The following is a 26,327-nucleotide window of genomic DNA, read 5'->3' on the forward strand; positions in this document are numbered from 1 at the left end:
CTATTAGTAATTTAAGCCGATGTGTCTACTCTTGCTTTAAACTGGACTCTGTCGCCTTTGGCTTTGCTTTCTGTGTGAAACCTGAAGGCTTAAACTCCAACCTCTGAAACTGTCAATTGGCATTCAGGCTTTTCCAGCTGTCCGATGTTTTATTTTGTTACTTTAGGGCAAAAGGAGAAGCTGCAGATAAAAACTCCTCTCTCCGACTACTCTGCAGGTAAGGAACTGAAAGAACAAAACAAATGTGCTTAATATACATGACAAAAGATGTTGTCAGCAAAAGTTTTAAAGCAGAATCAGGATTAAAGAGGAACATTGTGGTGCGTGAACTCCCTCACGGGAACAATTGTATATAAACCATCTGACATTATTGCGACTATAATGGCTGTGAAATGCATAAAGGCTTTTTACTTCAACTTTCAGTAGTTCTCTTTTTCACAGTTACTGTGTGTTCACATGCAAAAACTAGAATAGAAGAGTTAAATGTTTCTAATGCAGCATAAATGGAAAATTTTTCTGGAAAATTTTTTTTGAAAGACACACACACACAAACACCCCCCCCCCCCCACACATATACATATATATATATATATATATATATATATATATTTATTTTATTTCCCTTTGGGATTAATAAAGTATTTTTGAATTTAATTGCATATACATACTGTATATAGCAAAGCTACATATACAGCATCATACAGTATATAGCTCAGCTCCGGGAACAGAATAAAAATATGTGAACAAGAGCATCAATTTTAGAAATGCCATCCTCATAAAATACATTTTTCTTGATATAAGGGGAAGAAATAGATGCTAGGAAATACTATGACCCATACTTATTTATTAATGACATCACGACCAAAATTATATTTATTTTTAAATTTTATTTCAGACAAAATACAATACTTTTATGAGAAGTAGTTCAAGCTGGGGCTGTGAACTTTAGTTGGTGAACTATGAACACAAATCATTTTGTTTTAACCTCAGACATTTCCTTGTTTTTTCTAGAAAAGATTTTTTGGTGGAAACTTACTCCTTCATCTTCAATGGTTTTCGTATATACTAGCCTTTGCGTACACATAGCAATATTTTTTAAATATTCTTTGGTGACTGTATTACGTTTCCATGATGCAAAGCACTTTGAAATGTTGCTGAAATGCGCTACACAAATAAACCTGGCTTTTTACCATATTCCTCTTTTCTCATTTCACAAGGGAATCCCCATGTATCGCAAAAAGATACTGAGGATATAAGACACATCAATCCTGAGCTTTGTTTAGTCCTGCTCTGGGTTTATTGTACAGGAAAGTTCCCCACATTCTTGATCTCCATCTATGACACTGCAGCTGATACACAGGTATGCTCCTGGGCCCTCTGAGTCAATACCAGCATCAGTTAAAAACCTTTCATTAAGGTAGGTATAACACTTCACTGGCTATCTTATTTTCTCCTTCATCTTGGAGGCCAGAAGCAGGAAATAAAGCACAGGCAAAAGCCTCAACTCCGTACGGGATAAAATCTATTCTCTATTATTGCACTGCTGTTGCTTGAGGGCCGTCAAGCTAAAGGTAATGGCATGGGCTAGTGAAAAATTTATGGCCGACTTGCTCCGTGTCCATGAGGGGTGTAACGGGCTGGGAATTGTCCAGGTTGTCGGAGTCGTGGCGAAAATGACAAACGACGCTCTGGTGGCCAATCAACGGAGTTGTTTGCGATGCCATTTGAATGACTGAGTGGGCAGCAATGGCAGCTAACACATTGTATTTACACAATGCCACGGGAGCAGACAGTAAAGCTGTCAAGCCTCCAGAAGTGGTTTCAGGGAAGAGGACACAGAAAGGTTTGATTTTGGGGCCACACGGAGCGAGTTGCCTTGGAAATCGACAGAATGCCAGTCGACGGCCAGCGGAACAGCTGGCGAGTGGCGAGGCCTAGTCGAGGGCTCAGTGCGGACCATCTGAAGAGCTTGGCTTGTGTTCGGTTTGTTACACCTGCTCTCAGCGGGTTGGATGCCACGACTCCTCCGCCGCAGCCGTTCCCATCCGTCGGTTTGCCTGCTCCTCATCTTGCCAGGCAGAGAGACGGGTCCTGTGCCAGTTAATCAGTACAGAGGCTGAAAGTAAGCTGGCGCTATTTCAGCACAGCTAAGCTAATGGGGTGCTAAAATGCCGTCACATTTCCATCTTTTATACGGCATAAGACCATCTATTAAAACAGGGACATGGATCCTGAAGGACCTAACTTTTGTCGTCACCTACTCAATAATGATTGGTTTGCCAAAGGTTAATTGCTCAATAGACACTAGGCCATTGGAATTTAATTGTGCAGTTAAAAGCCTCAGTTGCAGCCCATTCTTTTGTAATAGCTCATTTGACTTGGAGTGAATGGAAAAACCGTTGGGTCCCCAGATGACTACTAAAGTCGCTAACTGTTGCAAAGAGCCTATTCCGAAATCAGACGCTATGTATCAGTGGTAGTTATTTAAGAACTACCTCCAGTGTCTATAGCCGAGCCTCTCGGAGCACCAACTATCTTTCATTTACTAATTAAGCACTTTTGATGATTTGTTTTCTGCCCCTGCAGCTTTTCATCCCGCATTAGTACCGGAAGATATTCACGAGTCAGCAAGATCAGCTGCACATGGGAGACGTCTCTCCCTCAGCAGATAATGGAAGCATTAAAACGCCAACCTGGGACTTCACAAGCACATGCTTTACGCATATTAATTCTTACATCCCCTCAATGCTATCGGTTGCAAAGTAAATGGGAATTATTTCTCTTGACTGGAAGGGAATTAATGCAAATCTACGAGAGAGATTCGCTCCAGTGTTTAGCGGCAACTTTTTGGTTTAATAAAAGATAAAACCGTCTTCTTTCAGTGTCCTTCAGTCTGAAAGTTGACTCGGTAGTCTTTTCTTCTTAATAAGACTTTGTTGTATAACATCAGAGAGCGACAAAAGACGTACGTTGGTGTTTTTGTACACGTGGAAAATGTACTTCAGACCGTTGGGGAAGTGGCAAGGGAACAGTTTTAAGGTACACGCTGTTGAGAACACATTATAATGGAGGCTTTAATAAATTATAAGGATAGCATCCATTCCCTCTATCAGCTCATTTTCAAGTGGCTGAGGCAGAGCTGTATCAAATGAAGCTGCAGCAGACGTCTCGGGCCTGTTTATCAAACGTCCCTTGGCAGGTCTGCAGGAGCCGCACGCCATCGACTCAACTAAAACATAATTACTTTGTTTATGTGCTTCCTCTGCCCTGCCTCTGAGGGCAGATGTGACCCAATTATGACAAATGAGTGACGAGTTGAGTCGTTGCATTTTCGCCACATGCTCCGGCAAATCAAAGCCGGTTACATTACAGAACGGGGGTTAACTCGCTGGTTGATCTCAGGGACGAAATGTTCGTTGAGAGATCTGTGCTCTTTATTCTGAAGGAGACCTCTGGCATCTCAATGAAAGCTGACAGTTTATCAAACCCCTTCCACAGGGAAATCCCAAAACTTTCCCAAGACTCCAGACCTGAAAACATCAGGATGCCCTGAAATAGACGATGTGTTTCTGAACATATGGATGTGCAAAACCTCTATCCACATACCAATATTGACAGACTGAGATATAAAAATGAGGAAATCCTGGGCAAAGTCAAAGCCCAGATCTTTATTTTATTCTCTTTTTTTATTGTGTACAGTGACTAAAATGGGCTGTAAGGGGAAGAAACTTTTAAAACATCTCACAACTAAAAGGGATGAGTCAGGCAAACCTGTCTCAGATCAGTGTTAATAGTTAATAGGGTTACACTGTTAGCCAAAGGGGGTAACACAATTAGGAAGTAGGCACATTTTTGTAAGTATTTTTTGTTTATTGGGTAGTGCATATTGATTTAACCACTTTTTTTCAGAGATAAATAAATGGAAGAAACTTGTAATGGGGTATCCTAATTTTTATTCTTGCATACCTTCTACAAAGGAAAGAAGCTCACTTGACACATCTGAGTGCAGGCTGCCACAAGAAGTGATGATCTTTTCCTGTTCTAAATGATCCCTGTCCTGGCTTTTTCTTTGTTCTCTTCGACATAGCTTGTAAGGCTTCGTGATAAAAAGCAATTTCCTCTGTTATATCAACACCGTCTGACACACAAGTGTGATACCAGGTGATTATTTTTTTTTTTCATTTCACCGCGTGCCTCGTTGTATCACTGCAAAGGTTTTTCTTTTCAAAGAAAACCGACAACAGGTGCCGGAGAAAGTCAAGGCTATAGTGTCTACATCGCCTCCAACATGTTACAGAGGTAGAAACAACCCCCCGAGGCCAGCCTGTATGATTGAGGCCGGTGAAATTAGATTAACCGTCAACTTCCCGCTGTGGCTGTTGTGAGAGATCCCGCCGCCAAACGTTTGACAAGAATGTCACGCAGGAAAGCTGCTGCCACCTCGGCAGGGCCGCCTAACCCCTGCGCGCGTCCGAGAGGCAACAAATGCTTTCCATCTCCTGCGACTGCTCAACCTGTCAATCTGCTTATTCAGAATGTTACGGCTGAAGTGGGTCTCTGCCCTTTTTCCTTGTAGGGTTCTGGAGAAGGCCTTCTGCAGGTGTTATGTTTTTCCCTGATTGGTGCTCTGCTGCTTTAAAAGCTGCCATGCTGCAACAGACTGGAGGCTTTTCCCCTCTCCCTCCTCAGAATCCCATTTGGTTTGGTTTGTATCTTATGGTTGAGTTTTGTTAGGTTTGTTTTGCATTTGCTTATTTCTGGTTTGTTATGGGTTTTGCATTAATCTATTTTGGTTTCTCATTTCAGGTAATTCCCTTTTCAGGTTTTAGTACTTTAGTATAATTTAATAAATTCAATTTTCATTTAATCAGAAAATCCTTGTGTGGTCTCCTTTAATGTTACCCCACCAAACGAGCCTGGTGGACGTAACAAGAAGGTTCCCCTTCATTCCCAGGAAAAGCTCATTTTCCCCTTCCTCTTCCTGGCCCCAGCAGTTTGTGTCAAGTCAGTTTTGATTTAACTGCATTTCCTGAAGCCTCGCGCTACAGCTCCTGCGGTGGGAGTTTGGTGCGCCGTTGTGAACCTTCAGTCCAATTAGCACTGCAGGGGACAGGGGATTTTACAATCTGTGCCGAAGAGCCTGGTCCTTGCCCTGCACATCATCAAGACAGGCAGGAAATGTGTTCCCACGTGGAGGCTTTTAAAAAAATGTACCCAAGCAAATCAAATAAGAAGGCATAAACAGTTGAAGCAAATATCCATCCCCCAATCAGTCACATTAAGCAATCTTTCAGTCATGTTGATTGGATAGCCTTTTTTTTTTTTTACAGTATTGTGTCTCTACTAAACTGCCTGTTTACTAGAATCCCGTTAGGCCCGAGGTCTGCCAACATGGCAGAGAGGTTGAATCTTAATAAAGCCTGAAGCCTCGTGTAGCTCCCAATCTGCAGCAGATTGAGGCCCTGTCTAAAAGAGTAATGAGAGAGCTGTTCTGCCACAGAGATTTCCTCAAAGACTGCAGGATTAGGAATTCACAGGACTCACTGTTTCTGCAAGACAGCAAGCCCCGCTTTTCCCTGCAAATCAATTCTAATTTTGCTTTCTGCGTCGATATCCTGCTCGCAGCCTGCTTTTGTTTGGCCCGGCTCGCCGTTTCCCATCATTGAGTTTCTTGCCATTGTTACTTTGGTGAACCAGACAACAACTTCCAGATTATTAAGCAGCGAGAAGACCCAATTCATGAGACAACCTCTAATTTCTCAGGGCCAGTCATTTGATTAGGCCAACAATTCTGAATTAGAAGGAAAATAAAGGTAGGCACAATTTGACACATTAGACTCTGAATAGTCTGGTTATCCATTTGTACGCAACCCCTTGAGCCTGACACCCTTACAAGATCCCCTTCACATCTGTTCTGTGAAGTCAGTTAGAGAACGTTTCAGAACACACACCACGGTGGTGACCAATGACAATTTTAGACCGTCTACTTATATTATTTGAACACTTCAGAGAGCTCATTTCCGTTCATTGTCCGAAAATGAAGAGTGTGGCAAACATGCTAACATGTAGCCATCCACCTTAACTAAAGCAGCCAAGAGGCCTCGTAACACTGGAGGAGCTCCAGAGAGCCGTGACTCCGGTGAAGAATCTTTCCACAGGACAATGTTTAGTTACGTACTCCATAAATCTGGCCTTCAAAGACTGAAAAGTCATGATGGGGAAATTTGAAGGAAGGTGCTCTGGTGACATTAGACAAAAACTGCATGCAAAACACAGTGTGGTGAAAAGCTAACACTGCACATAAACCTAGACCTAGAGGAGGGCACAGTTCTGCTAATCTGCTAGTAGTGGAGCAATTTTTTTTTTGTTTAGCGCTTTAGCTAACTCTGAAAATGTTTACCACACCTTAGTTAGTTAATTTTTCTGGAGAAATTCTAAAATACCAATTTACTTGGCTGCTTTGTAAACTTTCAGTTGAATAAAGTTTACAAAGCCGTGTTGAGGTCTTTGTTGTTCACTGTTAAAAATTCGTCAAGTAGACGTTTATATTTATGCTCTTATTATGAAAGGGGCTGAAGACAGTCTACATACCAGTTCTATTTCCTCTCACATTCTCTCTTTTTGTCTTTCAAGGGCAGATATCATTTGGATTGAAGTTATCACTTTAGCTTTAGCATTAGCTTCTGCTCAAATCTGGGTTGGTGTAAGGCTTTAGTGTTAGCAGAAAAAATGTTTATGATTAGTTCTTTAAGGTTAGCACAGCTAACGTTTTAGTCACTGGTGCCCTAACTGCTGCCCTAAACAAACCATTTCCTTGATCAAACATGTTGGCTTCCAGGGACAGGGAAGCTGTTGAAGGTTGATGGGAGGTGGAATGGCTTGAAACACAGGATAAACCTGGAAGAAACGAAACTGTCTGTGGCTCCAAAAGCCCAGCAACCTAAAGATACAGCCAGAATTGTTCAGCACAGAGCTTATTAATGTGTGAGAATGACCCAGAATGCAGAATTTAAGTCAACTGAGAATATATGCCAAGACTTTAGCCTCTAGATGCGTAGAGCTGGTAGAGACAATCTACAAAAGACCTGCTGTTACAATTGTGATGAAATTTGATTTAAAGGACATATTGCCTGACAGAGGCAATACATAAAAATGAAAAACAAATTCTTCTTTTTTATTTTTATTTTTCAAAATTACCTAATAACCACCCGTCATTTTCTTTCAACTTCACAATCTATCACATAGAACCCCACTAGAATACATTGAAGTTAGTGACTATAGTGTGAATTTGAACTGAGTTGTGTTTTCAAACCAAATATCTTGACATCATTTGAATTATTTCGTCAAATTGGAGAAGAGGATGACAATAAAGTCATTTTGTAAATTCCCCACATAAATTATCATTAACATTAGCATCTATTACAGATGGCGTCATCCTGATCTCATGTTCAAAACTTGTGAAAAGCACCTGTAGTTCTCCTCGCTGTCTTTTATTTTCTTCTCTTTTCTCCTTGAGCAGTCTGTTCTGCACATGTTAAACTGCTTCTTTTATTACAGGTGACATCTCAGCTCGCCCGTTCATCTTTATTCAGCTCAAAAATGTATCAGCCGTTCCGGCACACTGTCACATTTATTCTGCTGTTTATAATCAGGCAGCAAGCATCTGTTTAAATTACTGGCTCCACAAGCCAACGGCTGCAAGGAACAAAACCGCAGGCAAGTGAGAAAAGGTAGCCATTTTGAGCAAACAGGACTTGACACCATGAAGGGATGTGAATTTATTTTTTTTTTTTGATGCAACTGTGTTGCTAATCTTTAGAAGCAAAAAATAATTTGCATTATTGTAGTTCGAAAATGAGAAAGCTTGTAATCGAATCCCGAAAACAAGCGAGCGAAATGAACAGGGTGGTTAGAGCCACTGGTCCTACGCTTCCATATTAGTCAGTTGAGGTAAGTATGTCGGCTCAGAAGGGTCAACAAAATGCACAAGCCACAACACAACAACAAAAAGCCAAAATAAAAGTTCTGCTAAACCTGTAGTTATGCTAGCAAGTTCACCATGACGTCAATCTTAGCATGAATTTTGTTTTAGCATAAATTTTGTTTTAGTAAAAATCTTTGTTGTTGCTATGTGGCTCTTGCATACATGTCTACAGGACTGAGTTGGTTTGATAGTAAAAACTGGAAATATTTGTCCTGTCTATAGATGGCATATGTTCAGTATTTGTGATGTATATTAACAGTAATTTAACTGATTTGATGTACAAAACTTTTCTGTCATGATAGAAGTTTCTTTTTGACCAAGAAATGCGACAAGAATACTTCAAAAGATAATAAAACATAAAAAAGGCATGTCTAAAAGAATGTATAAACCTCAAAAATCTGTAGAAAATGTTTTTTTTTCAATACAGCAATCAAACTGTAACAAGAATTCCTGACAAAAGATAAATCTGCAAAAAATTGAAAATTTATCTTTGGTGATGCATTCATCCATTTGAGGTGGGAAGGTCTCCGTACCATCACCTTAATATTTAACTCAGGATTCTGTCTTGGTACTCCAACCACCTCCAGTCAGACGAAACATGTTGATAAAATAAAAACAGTTACTTTAATCTATATCTGCCAGCTGTATGAGCATTTTTGAGCTTAGCTATAAGTATTTCCCTATGTAAAAAAAATAAAACAACTTCTTGTTTTAGAAGAACTCGAAAATATTTAACTTTTTTTTTTCTCACACCGAGTTTTACTGGAAAAAGGTTACAATATAGTTTGTAGTTAGTGACGAACGCAACTCATGGAGATAAATGAGGGAACCTTCAGAAATGACTCAAATTACAAACTCAAGAAAAATCAAATTATGTTTCAAGATCAGCAAATATTCCCAGCTGTACAGCTTCATGATGACACCGCCTGTTGCCCTTTGACCTGTGGGTACAGGTGTCATTCCCCCATGACCTCCAGCAGGATTAAACCGGTTTTGAAAATGGATGGACGCTTCCCCCAAAACCCGTGTACTTCCTTCTCTTCTGTGTTTGGCTCACTGCATTTTATTGGTGTTGTTTCTTTTTCCCTGTCTTGATACGAGTTTGTCAGGTTACTGTACGACTTGCTGTTGCAGTGAAGAAACTGCCTCAGGGCAACATATTAAAACAAGTTCATAGGCTAGCTTTCCCTGGGGCGTCTTGTCAAAATAAGGTTTTGATGTCTGACGTGTGCATCGAGGGCAGACTGCATCACCAGAATGAGAACTGATGATTCTGACCGCATCATTAAATTAACTGGAGTTACTTTAAATGACCCCCGTTGGTACATTAAGACACTAGCTAAATAAGAAATGCAATTAAAATCATATGTGAATAAGTTTGTTTACACAGTAAGTCATTAACAAACATGCCATACCTTCCTCCTTCCACCACTTCCTGTCTTCTTCTTTGTAGTTTTCGCCAGTAGTAACATCTGGCCATTGATCACATGACACTTGTGACGCAAAAAAGTGCTTCCATTGCATCAATACAGCCGAAAAACCTAGCCTGACGCAAAAACCTTTTACTGTAAAACATACTTTTAGTTTTTTGTTGTGTTTTGTTTTACACTGACGTGTTTCCAGTAAGCAAATCTATCTTCTTACTTTCAATTTGCGCACTTTCATGGCGAATGTAAACTCATATGTTTCAGAGTGAGCCGATGTAGTTCTTATTTTCGTTTTTCATCCTCTATCAAGATTAAATAAGTGCTGGTCAGTCATTTCAGACGGATGCACAGAACACACATGATTCATAAAATTGTCCATCCAAATGAAGGAGAGAGAATGCATTTACAAAAATAAACCAGAGATAAACGCACCAGGGATGTTTGAAAGCTCCGCTGAAAGCCAAAGTCGTATCACGGTAATTGTGACTTTCAACAACTCCTAATGCCAGATCTCGTCCTCTGGCTACCACGTATTACCCCCTAACCACAAAAAGTCAGCAATTACGATAAACAGCGAGTCGCATGAAAGACTGTTGGAGGGGAGGGGGATTTGGAGGAAGAAAAAAAAAAAGCCGGACAGTCTGGACCTAAAAAGGACAGCTGTGGCTGCTATCAGACGACAGAATGTGGCTATCAACCCCATAATCACAAAATTGGCCTCCGCAAAGGCAGCCAAGGCTTTCTTTTTTTTTTAATAATATCCTGTAGGTTCCGAGTTGCGCTGAGTAGAAAATTGCAGGGCACGGGCTCATAGATGCGTACCTGCTACTGTAGCACCTCTGCGAGATTATTTTGTTTGTTGAAGCCCATTTCTCATCCTCTGACTCACCAACTTTCATCAAATTTTCTGGATGGTGGCTTTTATCACAATAGCACTAATCACTTCTGCTTCCCCAGGCTACGGTCATATAACACCAAAGACACACGGCATAACAATTGGGAAAAGTGGAAGAACGGGAGAAGTATGATTTATAATCACGTAGACTGGAGTGGCATCAGAAATAAAAGAAAACGCATGAAAATACTTTTTTAATTGATGAAAAAAGTGCTTTGGGCATGAGGTCTGGTGTGATTGATTACACATATATGTGTAGTAATCTTTTTAGGAAACACAACAAAACTACTTATGAAATGGAACCTGCAGTGTTTCAAATGGTGGGGAAAAATCTATGTAATTTTGTCATTTTCCTTTATTTAGCAGTTGTCAGACAGGAAAGTGGGTAATGAGAGAGGGGAAAATATCATTCACATCAGGACTCAAACCTTCAACAGCCATGTTGAGGACTAAAGCCTCCATACCTGGGTCCCGCTTTGGCCCTGTGCCACCGTAGCACCATGTTCAGCTGTAGATTGATGGCAGTGGAGGAAGTGAACAAAGCTGTTCAGTCCATGTTGGCCTCGCTTCTAAATATTGAGTTCACATTAACAGCCACCTCGCTCTCCACTCTGCGCAGTGGAGGATGGTCGTTCACTATGCAGGCCATTTCCGGTAAGCTTCATAGCTGGCGCATTACAGACGTCTGGGCCAAACGTTAGTGATATGTTGAACAATTGCTTCTCAACAGCCGAGACACACCCCACTTTGGTGAAATTTTTCACCAAAGTTGAAAAGTTCAATTTTATAATCCAATCCAATTGCTAACCCAAATGTTAGCGATTCGGTGAAACTCCAGCAGACAATCATTGGTCTTCACAAAATGTAGAATGAAGGACTGTTTATTTTGCCAGGTTAGGTAAACATGGTCTAAGACTAAGATGGTTTCCTTTTTGTAGAAATATTCTATAATTTCCAAAACGTTAAAGGGAGTGAGTTTAGGAAAAGTTAGGAAGTACGAGTCACAGAGAATTCACTTTAACAAGGTTAGACAGAGTTGAAAATGCTCTGGGAGCCGCATGGACGCCCCGGTGGTTTGAGTGCTAAACCAAACCACAGATATGACGCAATGGAGATCTGATCCAAAAATTGATCCTAGTGAAGAGGACACTCTCAAGCGAATAAACTGGTGAGTTGGAAAGTTTCCTCCGTTTGAAGCCCGGGACCCTGAAAGCTTTGTCTCTGAAACAGCACCAACGAACCACTCTGCAGGAGAGACAATCCGGCTCAGCCAGGATCAACGACACCAGCCCGCACCGACTCCTCTGTCGGATACGCCGCTGTGTGTTATCAGTGATCATCAAAGCCTCCGTCAGAAAAGTGCAGGACGAGGTGGAGGGGGGGCTTCCATTGGCTGCTCGGGATGCGGCGCACATTTAAATGAGACGGTTCTGAGTAGTTCCTGAAAAGCCACACTGCGTTTTTTCCCTCCCACAAGAGTCATTTTGGCAAATTTAAGGATGATAAAAGCCTGGCCAGAGCTCTCTCTCTCTGTCTCTTTTCTTCCTTCACACATAATTCAAACATAATGTAGGCACACGTCTTCATTTGATCACAGGATGATTACGTCTCGCTCAAAATGGCTGTCAGGATTTAGAACCTTTCGTTGATAAAGAAATAAGGTCATGTCAGCGTGGAAAAAAAAAACAGATCTTAAACCACGTGCGGTGGATGAAACCTGCGGTTTGGATCTGCGACGCAGCTGGGTCAGACGGAGCTAAGTAGTACATATTTTAGGATATTTCCACACATCAAAAGGCACAGAGTGCTGAGAGACATGTATTCTTCAAATCATTTCCAGAGGCAGAAAGTAAGTAAGGAAAATAAAAAAATTCTAGTCGTTCGGTTCACTCTGATCCGGCTGCGGCGCTGACATGCGAACAAGGAAAAGTAGTTAATTCTGGAAAGTAAATTGAGACTGGAGAGAAGAGAAAAGGACAAAACCTTAAAATTTACCAGCGCTCCTCTCCCTCCTCGGCCGCGTCGCTCTGCAGCGTGTTATATGTGGAACATCAAAAGCTCTAATTTTCTTAATTACTCCTCCAATTGTAAGCAGGAAAGCTCCTTGAGACTGAAAATGGATGCGTTCCTATTGCAAAACCAGTCACTGAAATGCGTATAATTATGCAGTATGAGAGGCTTAATTGGTGAATTCATGGTTATCAAGGGGGGCTTCTTCATTATAATTCAAGAGGCTCCTTCATGGTGGCCATATTTTCACATAATGAATGTAATGCTTTTCCTGCCTCCATGCAATAACTAATTGCAGCGACAGGAAGATCACCCCACCCCCACCCCCACCCTGCTCCACCAACAGAACACGACCAACATGAAGTTCTCTTAGTGTGGAATTCAAAGGATAAATTAGAAATATGCTTTTTATTTGTGAAATAGTTTGCATAGGGTGCCAAAACTTCTCATACATGGCTTTAAAAAAAAAAAAAACGAATTTGTTTCTGTGATCAGATTTACCAACATGATATATGAGCTACAACTGGAGCAACAGGATGCTAAACTGGCAAAAGAAAAATTCTTAAAGGGGCAGCCATACAGAATAATTTCATAGCCAAATCAAGTAACTATGTTACCTTCAGTTGCTGAAGAAATGCTACATATATAAAATATGACTTAAAAGAAACTTGACTTTGTCATTTATTGCCTTGAAATTGGCCCTATGTCTCTTTAAGAGACTCCTACTCTTGCCAAAACTCTGCCTTCAGTAAGTCATCACAACATCACTCCTCTATCAACTCCTTAAAGGGGCAGTATTATGTGATTTCCAGGCACATAGTGCCACTTTACACCACAGTCAAGTTACTATGAAACCTTCAGTTGGTTTAAAATTGCCTCATATATCAAATATGACTTAAAAGAAATTTGATTTTGTAATTTAACACCTTGAAATTAGGTCTCTGTCTATTTAAGAAGCTCCTGCTCTTCATAACATTGCTTCTCTATTAACCTTTTAACAACATTTTACCAGCTTTGCACTGAGAAGCAGCTCGTATGACGTTTGGAGTTATTTATAGATTCTGAAAGTAAGCTTTCCAATAATGTCAAAACGCATGGAAGTCGAGAAAGAATCAAAAGAAGACGCGGCCGTTTGAATGTTTGGAAATCAGATTTCTGAGAAGTTCAAAAGATGTCTCCCCAAACCTGCTGAGCAACTTTGATGTATTAGCAAAGACTGCTCATTTACATTCCTCTGCATTGACCCCACTCACCAAGCAACAGGTACCACTGTCTTGTTGTCTAGTTACAAATATCTATATTTTTAAAAGTTTTCAGCTGTAGTCAAGTAGTAGCAGTACCGTAATACTTTCACCAGGTAATACAGTACAGAAAAAAAGTCAAACCTAGAAAAACCTTTTCGTTGATACATTTTCCAAGTTCCTGTACACATGTAGGTTTTCCTAAAACATACATGTTGGCTAATTTTGCTACTCTGATTCGCCCTTAGGTGAGATATCCACACACAGCATTATGGTTGCAGTGTTGAATTATTTTTTCAGTCAATATAAACTTTTGAAATAAATGTGTTGAAGATGATTCTTTACCCAGGTAAGGGTTGTTACATATTTCAGCTTTAAACGTTAGCACTATCAACACCTATAGCTGTTTCACATCACACATATCTGTATATAGACATTACAGCTGAAGCAATTTTCAGCTCTGAAGCAACGTTGAACACGTTCTGTTTTCAGCAACACAGAATGGGTTTATAGCAGCAGCATGTAACAAATGGCAGGTTGTTTGTGAGTCCCTTCAGTTCGATTCCATCATGTAGAAATCCCTGCATTATCTACAGAACTTTTGATCTCATCATCAAGGCTGTCGTGTATTCAAGTATTTTCTGGATGGGTTCAAAAGGGTGGCTAGGTTTTGCTCACATGCTGAAAACCTATTTGTTTTCCTGCAGAAAACGGACAGAATGTGTTCATTTCTGTGGTGAAGAATCACGGTCCTGACATCTGTCCTTTTTTATCCAAACCCTTCTTGAAAATACTTCCAACCTTGTTACCGGTTTGAAATAAGTTTTAAAAGCTTTAATGAAATGTACTGAAAACAGGGTTTAGATGTTATTTTCTTCTGGTTTAAAACCCCTCCCCCCAAAAAACAACTCAATTTTATCTAATTCTTTGTGTGTAATTGTCAGTCACACACTGGCTGCCAGCGTCGCGTTTACTGAAAAATATAATTCAGACAGAATTATTTTGCTTTGGAAAAAGGATCTTTACCCTTTGGCTGGAAAGCAGCTTTTCATTACACTTTCTGCTGCAAATTATATTAAAAAAACCACAAAACAAAACACAAAAAACAACAACAAATAGAAACACATTTTTGTGGGAGTAGACTTGGGGTGTTTTCACACCTGATAGATCTGGTAGATTTGATTTTATTGGGGACATGGCAACATCTGTTCCATTTTCAGCTGCTGTGGTTCGCTTTCTCACTGCAGTGCGTCAGATGATCCAAACTAACAGAAAAACCTGTTCCCCTCCTCGCCTCTGGTGGCGCTGCACCAATAACTACTGGAGGAAATAACACCAAAACATCTGAAGAAGACATGCGCTCAACTTCCTTCTTCACCAAATGTAAACAAAAATGCAGTGTTGTCAGATTTGTAGGATTTCACTTTTGTCTTTGGCAAAAGACGACAAGCCATCAATCCAGCTGGTGCTAGGCACACAGGTCTGTTTAGGTTGCATTTACCCAGAATGCCCTGCGCATACAGTCTGCTTCCTGCTTTTGGATTTGTCTGGCCCGATATTGTAATTGCGTTGTTTCCATTAAATAAGAATCGCAATTAAAATCACAAGTGAAAAAGTTTGTTCACGCGAAGCAAACGTAGTCAAACATGCTGCGCCATCATTCTCCTGCCACTTCCTCTTCATCTTTTCAGCCAGTAGAAACATCCGGTTGTTGATCACATGACTTGTGTGATGAGAAAAAAGTGTTTCCATAGCAGTTTTGCGCAAAACACAAATTTTGATACAACTGAAAAATCACCAGCGGGAAAAAAACGTTTTAGAGAAAAACGTGAATTGTTTCCGACAATGACGTGTTTCCATCAAGCAAAGTTTTTTGCATAATTCCAATTTAAGCAATCATGTGGTCAGCGGAAATCCAGCCATCAACACACAGGACAAAACAAATGTGCAACGTTTTTGGAGTCGTCATTTAACCTTATAGCCATGTATGGCTCCCAGGCTGGGACTCAAACACGGGATCTCCTTGCTGCCAGGCAACAGTGCAGAAAGCAAAACCAAGAAAACGTCTAAATTGTGTTTTTGAACGCCTTTCAAAAAGGCATCACGTTTAGCAGCTCAGTTCAAGACAAAATAGTATTATTCGCTTAAACTGGAAAACAGTGCTTTGAGTTCAAAGTACATGAACGTACAAGCAGAAAATACAAAGAGGCAGTGATGAAGAACCAAACTTAAAAAGGCGCCCTGACCTGTTTTTCATAAGTGTGATGAATAATGTGGTTTGACTCATTATGAGGTGCTTTGGTTCTTACTACAGGAGCAGAGGACAATTACAGAAGTCAACACTTCTTGGGATAAATGCCCAGGCCACTTGTTCAGCAAAGGCAGGAATGACTGTCGGGGTTTGGGGTTAAAGGTTAGCGTTAGCTGCTCTGGGCCACTGCAGCCCGTTGACTCTGAACAGCAGGGTCAGCTGTGGGGGTGCAGAGACATTTCCTCAAGGTACGGCGTTCGAACCAAAACAAGATCTAAACATTCAATGAAAAAAACGGAAAAACACACAAAAGGGCTTGTTAGAAAAAAAAATCAAGTGTTACCAAACTGTTGCAGCAAAAAAAAAATCCAAGCTATTACATATGAAAATATTTAACAAGTATCCCAAGATATAAAAAATGGGTAATCAATAAATAGATTAGAAACTTCAGTTTGAGCACCGTTTCTTTTAGCCTGACTTGACCACAGGAACGTCCTGCACAAAGGAAGGAAGTCACATTCAACTTTTCGCACACTGACCAGCAGATTGATTATGGAGGATTATGGTCACTCAACAAAAAAACAATTCTAACATTAATCTCAGAAGATTAGAGTCAAAATTCTGAGATTAAAGTCAGAATGAATTATGATAATCATTATTTACTTACTACGATCATTCAACTTTTTTTGTGAACCACAAAAAATTGAAATAAAACTATTACAGATAAAAACGGCTTGTTGCTAGAAAAACGTACATTTTCAATCATGAATCATTCAAACCACTCTTTTGAAGTGAACAGTTCTTTTTAAATACCCATAAGTTGCACCGCTAACATACATTCTAATAAATATTTTTTTTCCCTCTTAGGAAGCTAAGTGACTTCCTGTCCAACGCTGCAGCAGTGGCGCAGATAACATGCATGCCGAGTATGTACAGTATTTGTGCATCGACTGGAAATCTGCATTACAACCTCCAGACCCCGAGTATGTTAACAGCTAACTGTTAACTGTGATTGTCTTGTTGCGGCCCCTCAGGCTCCAGCGCTGAATATACTTGAATCTGAGAAGGAGGGGGGGATCCAGGGTCGAGGGCTCCTCCCTCGCCGGCCGCCTCTTCAGCGCCAACAGATAATTGTCTCCTCCTTTACCCGGAGAGAGATCGCCAGGTTTCTAGGACCTCTGCTCGGCGCGTCTCCTCCTCTCTCGCGCAGCCCGAGATGTCGCCGTGGTTTGCCATAATTACTTTTACTGATAGAGGTGAGCGCGAGGACATTTGCATCAGATGAGGCGCCGAGAGGTTCAAGTCTCCCCCACTCGTCATACGCGGCTTTTAATGTCACCGTAATCTCTAAAGGTTAGCACTGGCGCCGCTACCGCTGGATCTGCACATCTAGCTGAATCAGTGATTTGGAAATAGGTTTGACATTGAGTTCGGCGAAACTCCAGAACGCACACAGTCTTGGGAACACACACACGCATACATATATATATATATATATATATATATATAGACACAGCGATAAGCACAAAGTAAATACAGGGGGAAAACATGGAGTTATGCTGTCGGTCTTCCGTTAGTGTTTTGAGCCGTATCCCTGAACTAACATATATCACACTGATATTAGGGAGGTGAGGGTAACATCAGCAGCCCCCTCCTTTAATGAACCATGTAGGCTGTTGGGATAAACCCACAACAGAATCAATAGATAATGAAATGTGCATTTGTTAAAAAAATATAGATTTTCATGGGATCTATCTTCCGGTAAATATTTTTCCTTTCTACTCTTTCTGAATCTTTAGGAAGTCATCAGAAAATCTCTCCTCTATTAACCCTTTAACAACGTTTTTACCAGCGTTGCACTGAGAAACAGAGCCTATAACGAGCTCAGCAGATGGACAGTCCCACCGAGTGTTTGCTAATTGTTGCTGGCTAGTCTGAAGGAGCCGAGTGGGGGAGCACTTCTCTGTGAAGTGGAAGTTTGGAAACCGCAGCTCAGACAAGGAGCTTCGTCCTTGAAGGTGGAGCCAGGTCCAGCCAGGCGTTTTGCACAGCTGGATGGTCGCTACGGGGATCAAACATGCATGAAGGAATCAAAGCAACCAACATCAGCCGACACTGATGTTGATGCCAATACTTCCTGCATCCCTACTTTTAATGTCATAGACAAATTTCGCTCTCACATTACATTGGCACACATTTCCCACTCTAGACTGCACAATTTGAACAGCATCTAAACTACCCTACCACAGATTCTTTTGGACACATTAGAAACTTTTGCTCCAACAGCGCCACAGTAAACAACCCGTACACACACTACTGCTACAAATTCAATGCAGCTGCAACTGAAATGGGTTGAAGATAAAAGGGAAACATCTAAAATCGGCTAATTCTGACCAGGCAGGTAAACATCAAATTGTCCTTCCCAATCGGTCATTTTATCCTTTAATAACAACGACCTCAAGGAAAAGTATCGCACCTGGTATACATGCAGTATATCCCAGTATACATGCACTAATCCGATCAGGAGAACATCCAAAGTGACACACAGATAGATTGATATATCAGAAATTTATATTCCACAAACATTCCTCTATTATGTGTCCATCCACGTAATTTGGTAATCACCAAAATATGTGGGAAATAGGAAAAAAATTGCAACAGAGACTTCAGGTTTACAGCTCCCTCACAGGGTCAGGCTGGTATCAATAGTTCCCCCTCTTTTGTCTACATAATAAATGAAATCATCCTTTGGGAAAAAGAAAAATCATATTTACTCTGATTATATTTTTTTGATATTAAAACTCCTTGATGACCTGAAACACTTAACCAAAAGCAAAAACAGCAGGGGACAAATCCTCCGCGGCAACACCCAGCGGAATGATGAAACGCTTTGTGCCTGTGATCGTTTTGAACTGTCAAAAATGTCATGCTGTTGTCAAGTATGATCAGAAATGCTTAAAATATATTTTTTTAGGAAAGTTTTATTATGGGTTCCCACCAGGGCACACAAGCATGTTTTCAGGTTTTCCTGCTCGTTAGAAGGCTGGGAATGGAAGACGGAAAACTCAGAGAGATGCAATTTGGAAATGTCCTTGAATCCACTCGGCAGCTGAGCGCCGACGCTGCAGAGGTGTTCAATAAAGAAAGCCTGCGTCTTTGTCTCTGTGTCACGTTTCCTCTTCCTCCCCCGATCATCCACTCGGAGAGAGCGACTGCTTGCCGTAGACTCCAAATCCCACACCTCCCAGAGCACAGCCGTCTGTTCCTCACACTTTCCTCATTCTCTTCTGAGTTTTTTTTTTTTTTCCTGCTTCTCAGATTCTGGTGACATTTTCCCAGAGCCAGATCTTTGCCTTGAGACATTGTGCATGTGCCCACACCTCTCCAACCCCATGGAAGCACACGCATGCGGCACGCGCAAAAGCAGACACACACTGTTCGCCTGGAGTCAGGCCCCTCAGAGAAGCTGGAGCCCAGCGCAGAGCAGAGCAGAGCAGAGCAGAGGCTCCGGCGAATTCTCTGCTCTGCCTGTCAGTGCTGTTCTTTTGATCTGCAGCCAGCTGATGACAGATCTACATTAGGCTCATAGTCTTCCCTGCATTCACCCCCCCCCCCCCCACACACACACACACACCCCTCCTCCTTTCATACAGGGAAGGGTGCCCCTCTGAAATGTACAGCATTAGAGTTCATCTAGATTCCAGTGAGGTCACGACTCTTAAGCGTTTTCTTACATCAGACAGAGAAATGTCAGTGCAGACTGGCTTCCAGATGTCAGAAGAAAACTGAATGTGTGTGGACTACAGATCCTGTAGAGCAAAAAAAAGAAAAAAAAAAAGTCTAATATATTCATATCGGATTAAAAAAAGACGCTGAGCTATGTTTTGTTGCATCAATGTGGATCCAGAATTCCTAGCATCCATCCGTCCATGGCAGGGTTTACTTCGATTAAACCGAGATCAAAGTTTTCAGGCGGATCAGAGTTTACTCTTTGGTCTGCATCAGAGTTCGATTACACATTCACACATCCCCAAACGAACTGGACCGTCTACACAAGTGAGCCAGAGTTCGATTAAAGTGGACTAAACAGGGCTGGTGTGAATGCACCCCGATTACAATGTTAGACATTGATATTCAAGTAATAAAAACTTTTAGCAGCCAAAAGTTTTAATTCTCCAACTTGTCACAATGAACCCGTCACATTACCATCCAGATAGTCACCTAAATGTGTATCTTTCTCTAGAAGTGGTTTCAATTTTGTCAATAATTCTCTTAAAAAGAATAAACATTTACAGTAATCGTTAAAAGTTTACATTTTATCCAACTTAGAGACATTGAACTTGCAGCTGCTGAAGTCCAGTGAGTGACAGACAGCAACAGCGACGGAGCAAACAAAACCCAAGCAGCTGTTCTGTCTGAGAGGCTTCGCCTGCCTTTCACTGCACTGTGCAGCAGGAATATCTGTTATTTGCCTTGGTGAGCATGTGGAGGTTAAGACCATATTGCTTCTGTTTGTTACTACAGACCTGCACTTTGATTCACTGAAGCAAAGCCTTTGTGCTGGCTGTAAATTGCCAATCAACCCGTCACATTACCATTCAGATCGTCGCCGCGACGTCCCTATCCAAAGGTCACGGCCTGTCTCAGAGGAGTTATTATGTCACACCCTCGTAGGCCGTTTGACGTATTTTCTTGCCAGGAGGAGAGAGGTGCTCACAGATGCACGGCGGCGTGATGGAGGTTTCTTTCGCCAACAAAACAAGGGTGGCAACGGAGGAACGAGCGCCTCAGGATACACGGGAGCAAATTAGACAGATCAAATGTGAGGAAACACAGGAAACACAGGAGTCGGAGCGAACTGGGGCGGAGGGGGATCGCGAATGACGTCAGCGACGGATCCAGCGTTGCGCCTAACGCTGAGCGCCCGTCTGCAAATATCATGCGTTATCATTGCATCTGTCGCAAAACAGCCTAAAAATGTCAGCTGAATCGCAGGTGAGCCTTTGTATCTCGAGTCCTGCACGAGGGCGCCGCTTCGCTATTCAACAGGCGGCCAAATGTCAAGCAAAGTGTTGTATGAATATGACTAATTTGACCTATATCAGCTGCTTCTTTTCTCTGCTAACACGGTTCACTCTGGTTTGCTCTCAGACTGCAGGAAACACTGTGGGCCTAAATAGGTCTTATAAAAATATAGAGGATTCGTAAAGAATTCATGACCACTGTGCCATTACTAGGGCTGAAGCGATTAGTCGATTTTTGAAATAATTCTCAACTAATTTAGGAATCAAATCATTTACTTAAAAAAGAAGGTTATTTTCTAAAAGAATAACATACAGCCTGGTAATTAGGTTAAAACTTTACAAATATAGATTTTGTTAAAGTTCCTGAAGTGGCATCGTTTTAGCAAAATCTCCCAAAAAAATATCTCCTGTTAAGCACCTTTTGTTATCCAATTATTAATCTGGTAATCTAAAAATAATTATCAATAGATCAGTGCTACACTGGACTCATGTTAAGTTAAATAGAAAAGACTGAACTGTTCACATCATGTTCAAAGTGTTCTGTTAGCTGCAGATACAATCTTTGCAACAGGACAACTGTCCCCTCTAAATGACATACAGACAATATGTTATTTATATCACTGCTCTCAGTGTGTTGTTCTTTCAAAAAATTGACTTTTTTTTGGACGTTCGATTACTAAATTAGTTGATGATTATCTCAATAATCGATTAAGAACAATTAATCTGATGAATCATTTCAGCTCTAGTCTCCCACCTTAAGCTTGACAATAATTTAATTATAAAGAGAAAAAATGTAGAAATGTTAAACACTTTTCCGATTCACAGTAAGATTCCCAGCAGCTTGTTTCAGTGGCATTTTAAATCCCCACCCAGTTTTCGGACTATCTGTTGCAGGAGAGCATGCAGCCACTTCTTCCAAACAAATCAGCCGCCTTAGAAGCAAACGCTCTTTGAAACTCTGCTCCTCCAAGGTTTCCCTCTCATTTGGAATCTAAACCTCCCTTCATTTCTCTGGGTAATTCTGTCCTGTAGGAGAAACAGCTGTTTGCATGAATCTTTAATGTTCACCCACACTAAGCGTGCCTTTCCAAAAGATGAGAACCAAGACCATCACCTTGATTTGAAGTCCAGAACCCTTTCAGAATTCCAAATGCCTCGTTGGCTGGAGAGCAACACTTTCAAATGTTGCAAATTAGTAAAAGGAAAACCAGTCCAGTAAGAACGGTACGAAATGGGGACAGTCCAGAGGAAATGTTTGAAGTATAGGGAATAAAATGTTGGCGGTGTTTAATGTCAGTTTACTCTTAGTTCACACTACATAGGACAACAGAAAACAGCACCTTTTTCATTTACTGTCGGATATCAAATCCCACCCAACTTTTCCTACACACTTTGCAGATTACATGTTTCTGCTCCTGGTCTGATTTTCTTCGGTCACAGACTGTGTCATTTAACCTGCTCAACTTTTTTATTCTGTGCTCTTTTCCAAAGTTTTTTTTTTGCGTGTGTGACGTTTCAGAAGAACCGTCACGCCGTCACCCCGCTCCATGGCGATCATCGCCGTGCTCTTCCTGAGCATGGCGCTAAGACTGCGGGAGGATTAAGAGGCTGGTGTCCACTGGTTTACCACCCTATAGCCGGTGGTAAAAGCGCGCTTTTACCACCGGCTTTCCTCCTGTCTGACCGTGACATATGCTGCGCTCCTCCTGAGCATCGCACTAAGACCGCAGGAGGTTAAACCTGAATTAGATCCAGATGATTGAAGTTTTTTTGCACCGGTCTTTTTAACGAGCTCTTCCTTTGCCCTCTGAGCCACGCTGCTTCCCGCTTGCTCTGTTTTGACATCGGCCAGGTACATCACGTCATCAACAAGCATTAGCCGACTGCTAGCTGGCACACTACAGATCTCTATAATAGGCCAAATTTTTATCGTTTCCACTGTATATATTGTGCATTATTAACGTGAGACATAAATGAAAAAGGATGGAGTGGTTTGCTACTAATTGTCAGCACTATGACAACTAGAAACAAGGTCCTAGGGCATCACATTTCACAGGTCAGGAAAAAGTTTAAAAAGAAATAGCAGGGGAGTGGGAAGTCGGTCAGTTATGCTAGCTTGACTTTGACAAGTTAACATGTAAATGTGCTGTGGAATTTGGTGTTTCAGTTCCGTAAAAAGAAAAATTAAATTAGTGACCCATACACGCATTCTCTGACGGGTCACCAGTAGAGCCGCTGCTAAAATGAGCTAATGAACCACCGCTGTGTTCATACTATCATTTAGTAAAAATTGGCAAAATAATTAAACATAAAACTGTATGAGAATGAAGGTTCCGTTCTTTGTGTGGGAAACGTTTGGGTCTTTTCTGCTGTTGAATCCTGATAGGTTAGTGCTTTGGCTACAGGTCTGTGTGTAGCGTACTCGACAGAGTGAGAAAAAAAAGAGAATATAAGCAGTTTTCAGATTTTCTTCAATGGTTTTTCTGCGTTATTTTTTTCCTTTGCTGTGGCACAAAGTTAATACCTACATCTCCAGGTTTCCTTTTGCTAGCAGAATTGTCCTAGCCTGGCTATAGATGGCGAGTAAAAGAATTGTCTTTTGGCCCTCCAACGTCACACAAATATGCCTTCTGTACACAGAAAGGGATGATTTTGAGTATGTTTTGGAAATAGGACAATATTAGAATTAGGCAAGCACAAAAAGCGCAATAGAATTGTCAATCCTACATTGGAATCCTTTGTCCCAGGACCTGAGTCGATCTCTTCCTCTCCACAGGATAAATGTGTTTCTACATTTGCTTAAGTTAAAAAAGGTATCATCTTTTGTTTTTAAAGTGAACTTTCTTTGTAACAGTTGTTACAAGCGTAATGCAACATTTTTAGGGTCATCACAACACAACAAAATTAAAGCATCAACAATTCGTGAAGCTGCCTCTGCTTACTGCTTTTGCACACATGTAAGCACTGAAATTTGAAGCTCATGATTAGAGCAGCAGATCTGCTGTGATGAACTAACATCTTCAGCACGCTAATAATTAGGCAAGCTGATGTGCAGGGTGAGCATATTCAGAAAAAAAACATTTGCACACACCCAAACACACACACCACCACTGTTGTGTAATCTAAATTTAGAGGAAAATGAATCAGTTCTTTGGGTAAGTTGTTTAGCTGTCATAGCAGGATATTTGGACTTGTTTAAACTTTGCAAAAGATTGCAAAAGAAATTTAAAAATAGAAAAAGCAATAATGACACCAAAGTGCAACTACTGCAAGTCACTATCTTCGTCCATCCAACACAAGCACAGTTTGGGAGTTTCAAATTGTCACCCTAACGGAAAGTGAAGCCCAGAAGACAATCCTAAAATCATCATTTTTGTTTATGGATCCTTGTCTTGCCCCACAGCGTTCAAATCCATCAAGTGTAAAACTTTCAAGCTACGAATCAAATCATATTCAACTTCATTGTTGAAAGCATAATAAACAACACTTTGCTTAAAAGCAAATGAGTTTTTATAGCAGCTGAGGCGCGTTTGCCTTTCCTAAAGCCTCCTCTCTGTGTGAGAGCAGCTTTTTTTATTTAGGGAAGCAAACGTAGGCAGCTGCAGGAAAACCCATTTGAACACAAACTACAAAGAGAAGAAGGGATTACCTTGAGAAGTTCAGATGCGTTTGTACGAGAGACTGCGTCGGGTGGCATGGACGGGACACATGAACACGTCTGCTTCTGCTGTACCTGGCAAACGACGACAGTGATCAGACATCAAACATCACTTTATCAACCCTGAGTTGAGCAACACAATTGACAAAGAAAATTAAGAAAAGTTTGGACAGACAGTAGTCCAACTCACAACCCACACCGGAGTCATTCACACACAGCAGCGCAAAAAAGCAACAAAAAAGATTTAAAAAATGCTTTAAATTCCCAGGGCAGCCGTAGAGTCGGCAGACTGCGTCGCCTGGCGCCTTACTGAATCTCCAGAGCCCCCCACCCCGAGGAGAACAGCGCCGAGCCAAGGATGTCCAGAAACGTTAACTGTCGCCGTCTGTCTTCCCGCTCAGACACTGACGGTTCTGACGAGGAGGCGCTGCGCTCCCTACGCCGGGGCAGGGTAATTGGCTAGAGATGATGGGCCATAAACATACATCAGAGGGGCGGCGGAGCGCCAAGCAGACAGCTAACTAAAGGCTCCCCTTCTGCCGAGTGGCTCTTGTTTGTCGTACGCACATGTGCACACGCGCTCTTCATTGTCTTGCTCTCCCTGGGCATTCACGCTCTTTGAACACACGGGCTGGCCCTCGGCTACTGTAGTAGAGAGAGGAAAAAGCCCGCCACTCCCCTGTATTTATCACCATAAACCCACTTTGGCACGCTGTGTACGGTATTCTGACTGTTTCCTCTCAGCGTTACAGCCATGCCCGTCTCCCCCAGGATGCTCTTTCCTCCTATCATCCTCCACTGATATATAAAAATAGTGCCCCATTCAAAATGCATCATAACCATAACTGATAGGATGCACCTCTGTCTTACCATTACTACCAGCCTCACCTCGGTGGGTAATAGGCTGTCCTGTTCCTGCGGTGCTATCACCGCCATGCAGACTTCGCATCCCATTACCATAAACACTTGGGTCATAATAAGCAGGGAGATTCCTCTGCTCAGGACCACAACTCTTCCAGAGGAGGTCAACCATGTCAGAGGGTCCCTGGGGGTTCCGAGAAAACAGGGCTGTGTGAGGGTGTTTCCACCCTGTTCCTTCTTATACCCCAACACAAATATCGAAGACATCCTTAAAACATGTAAAAAACAATATAAAAAAAAACTGTTAGAAAATGCCATGCTTCTACCACTCTAACTCCTCGTTGCGGTTCTCCTGAGTTACATTCCCGACCTTGGTACCTTTGCCGCATGTCTTCCCCCCTTCTCTCTGCCCCCTTCCTGTCTACCTACTGTCAGAAAAATTGAAAAAGTTGTGTGCGCTGTAAACAATCATCCCCCACTGCAAATAGAGATGTGCCAGGCCAAACAATACCTATCCCGGCAATAAAATGCTTCATTCTGACTTTAATCACTCGATATTTAACTCTGACTTAATAGTTTTGTTCAGTTCCTCTGTTGCCTTTGCCAAACTGTACGCCCCAAAATAGGCAAATTACAATTCTAAGACAGCACAGAAAATCATCGTTCACAACTTATCCTTAATTGCCAATTGCAGGTGGGCTCAACCACCTTCACTCCACATAGTGTCAGGGGTCGCGGGTGTTATAAAGCTGGAAAAAACCCCAGAAACAATTCTTTTGTAAAATTGTAGACTGTAAATTTCTGCTAACAGCATTATATACAACTGAGGGTTTTTTCACCATACATCTCATTAGCTTTGTTAGCCTTTGTGAGACGCCATTTTGTTACTACAGGTAAAAGAACTGTTATCAATAATAACTTCACAGAGCTTTCCTCCAAAATCTAAACTACAGTAAACCAGAATGGGATTCTGGAA

At 41.5% G+C, this 26,327-nt stretch overlaps 1 protein-coding gene across 4 annotated transcripts in view; it reads right to left on the minus strand.

The window, feature by feature from the left end:
- The window catches only part of mgat4c (MGAT4 family member C), a 135,738-nt gene that overhangs the window by 39,814 nt on the left and 69,597 nt on the right, over positions 1 to 26,327 (minus strand). Inside the window, exons 1-2 of one of the 4 annotated variants that reach the window (XM_023325116.1) lie at positions 24,681 to 24,792; positions 24,482 to 24,565 (exon numbers count right to left, since the gene is read on the minus strand). In XM_023325116.1, coding sequence (XP_023180884.1) covers positions 24,482 to 24,565; positions 24,681 to 24,698 — 102 coding nt within the window. In that variant the 5' untranslated portion in view covers positions 24,699 to 24,792. Of the gene's footprint in view, positions 1 to 24,481; positions 24,566 to 24,680; positions 24,793 to 26,327 lie in introns of those variants that run through there. The other 3 variants (XM_023325121.1, XM_005810329.2, XM_023325114.1) reach the window with 3 other exon arrangements.

The sequence above is a fragment of the Xiphophorus maculatus genome, chromosome 2 (assembly GCF_002775205.1).
Source record: "Xiphophorus maculatus strain JP 163 A chromosome 2, X_maculatus-5.0-male, whole genome shotgun sequence".
In the NCBI taxonomy this organism is placed as follows: Eukaryota; Metazoa; Chordata; class Actinopteri; order Cyprinodontiformes; family Poeciliidae; genus Xiphophorus; species Xiphophorus maculatus.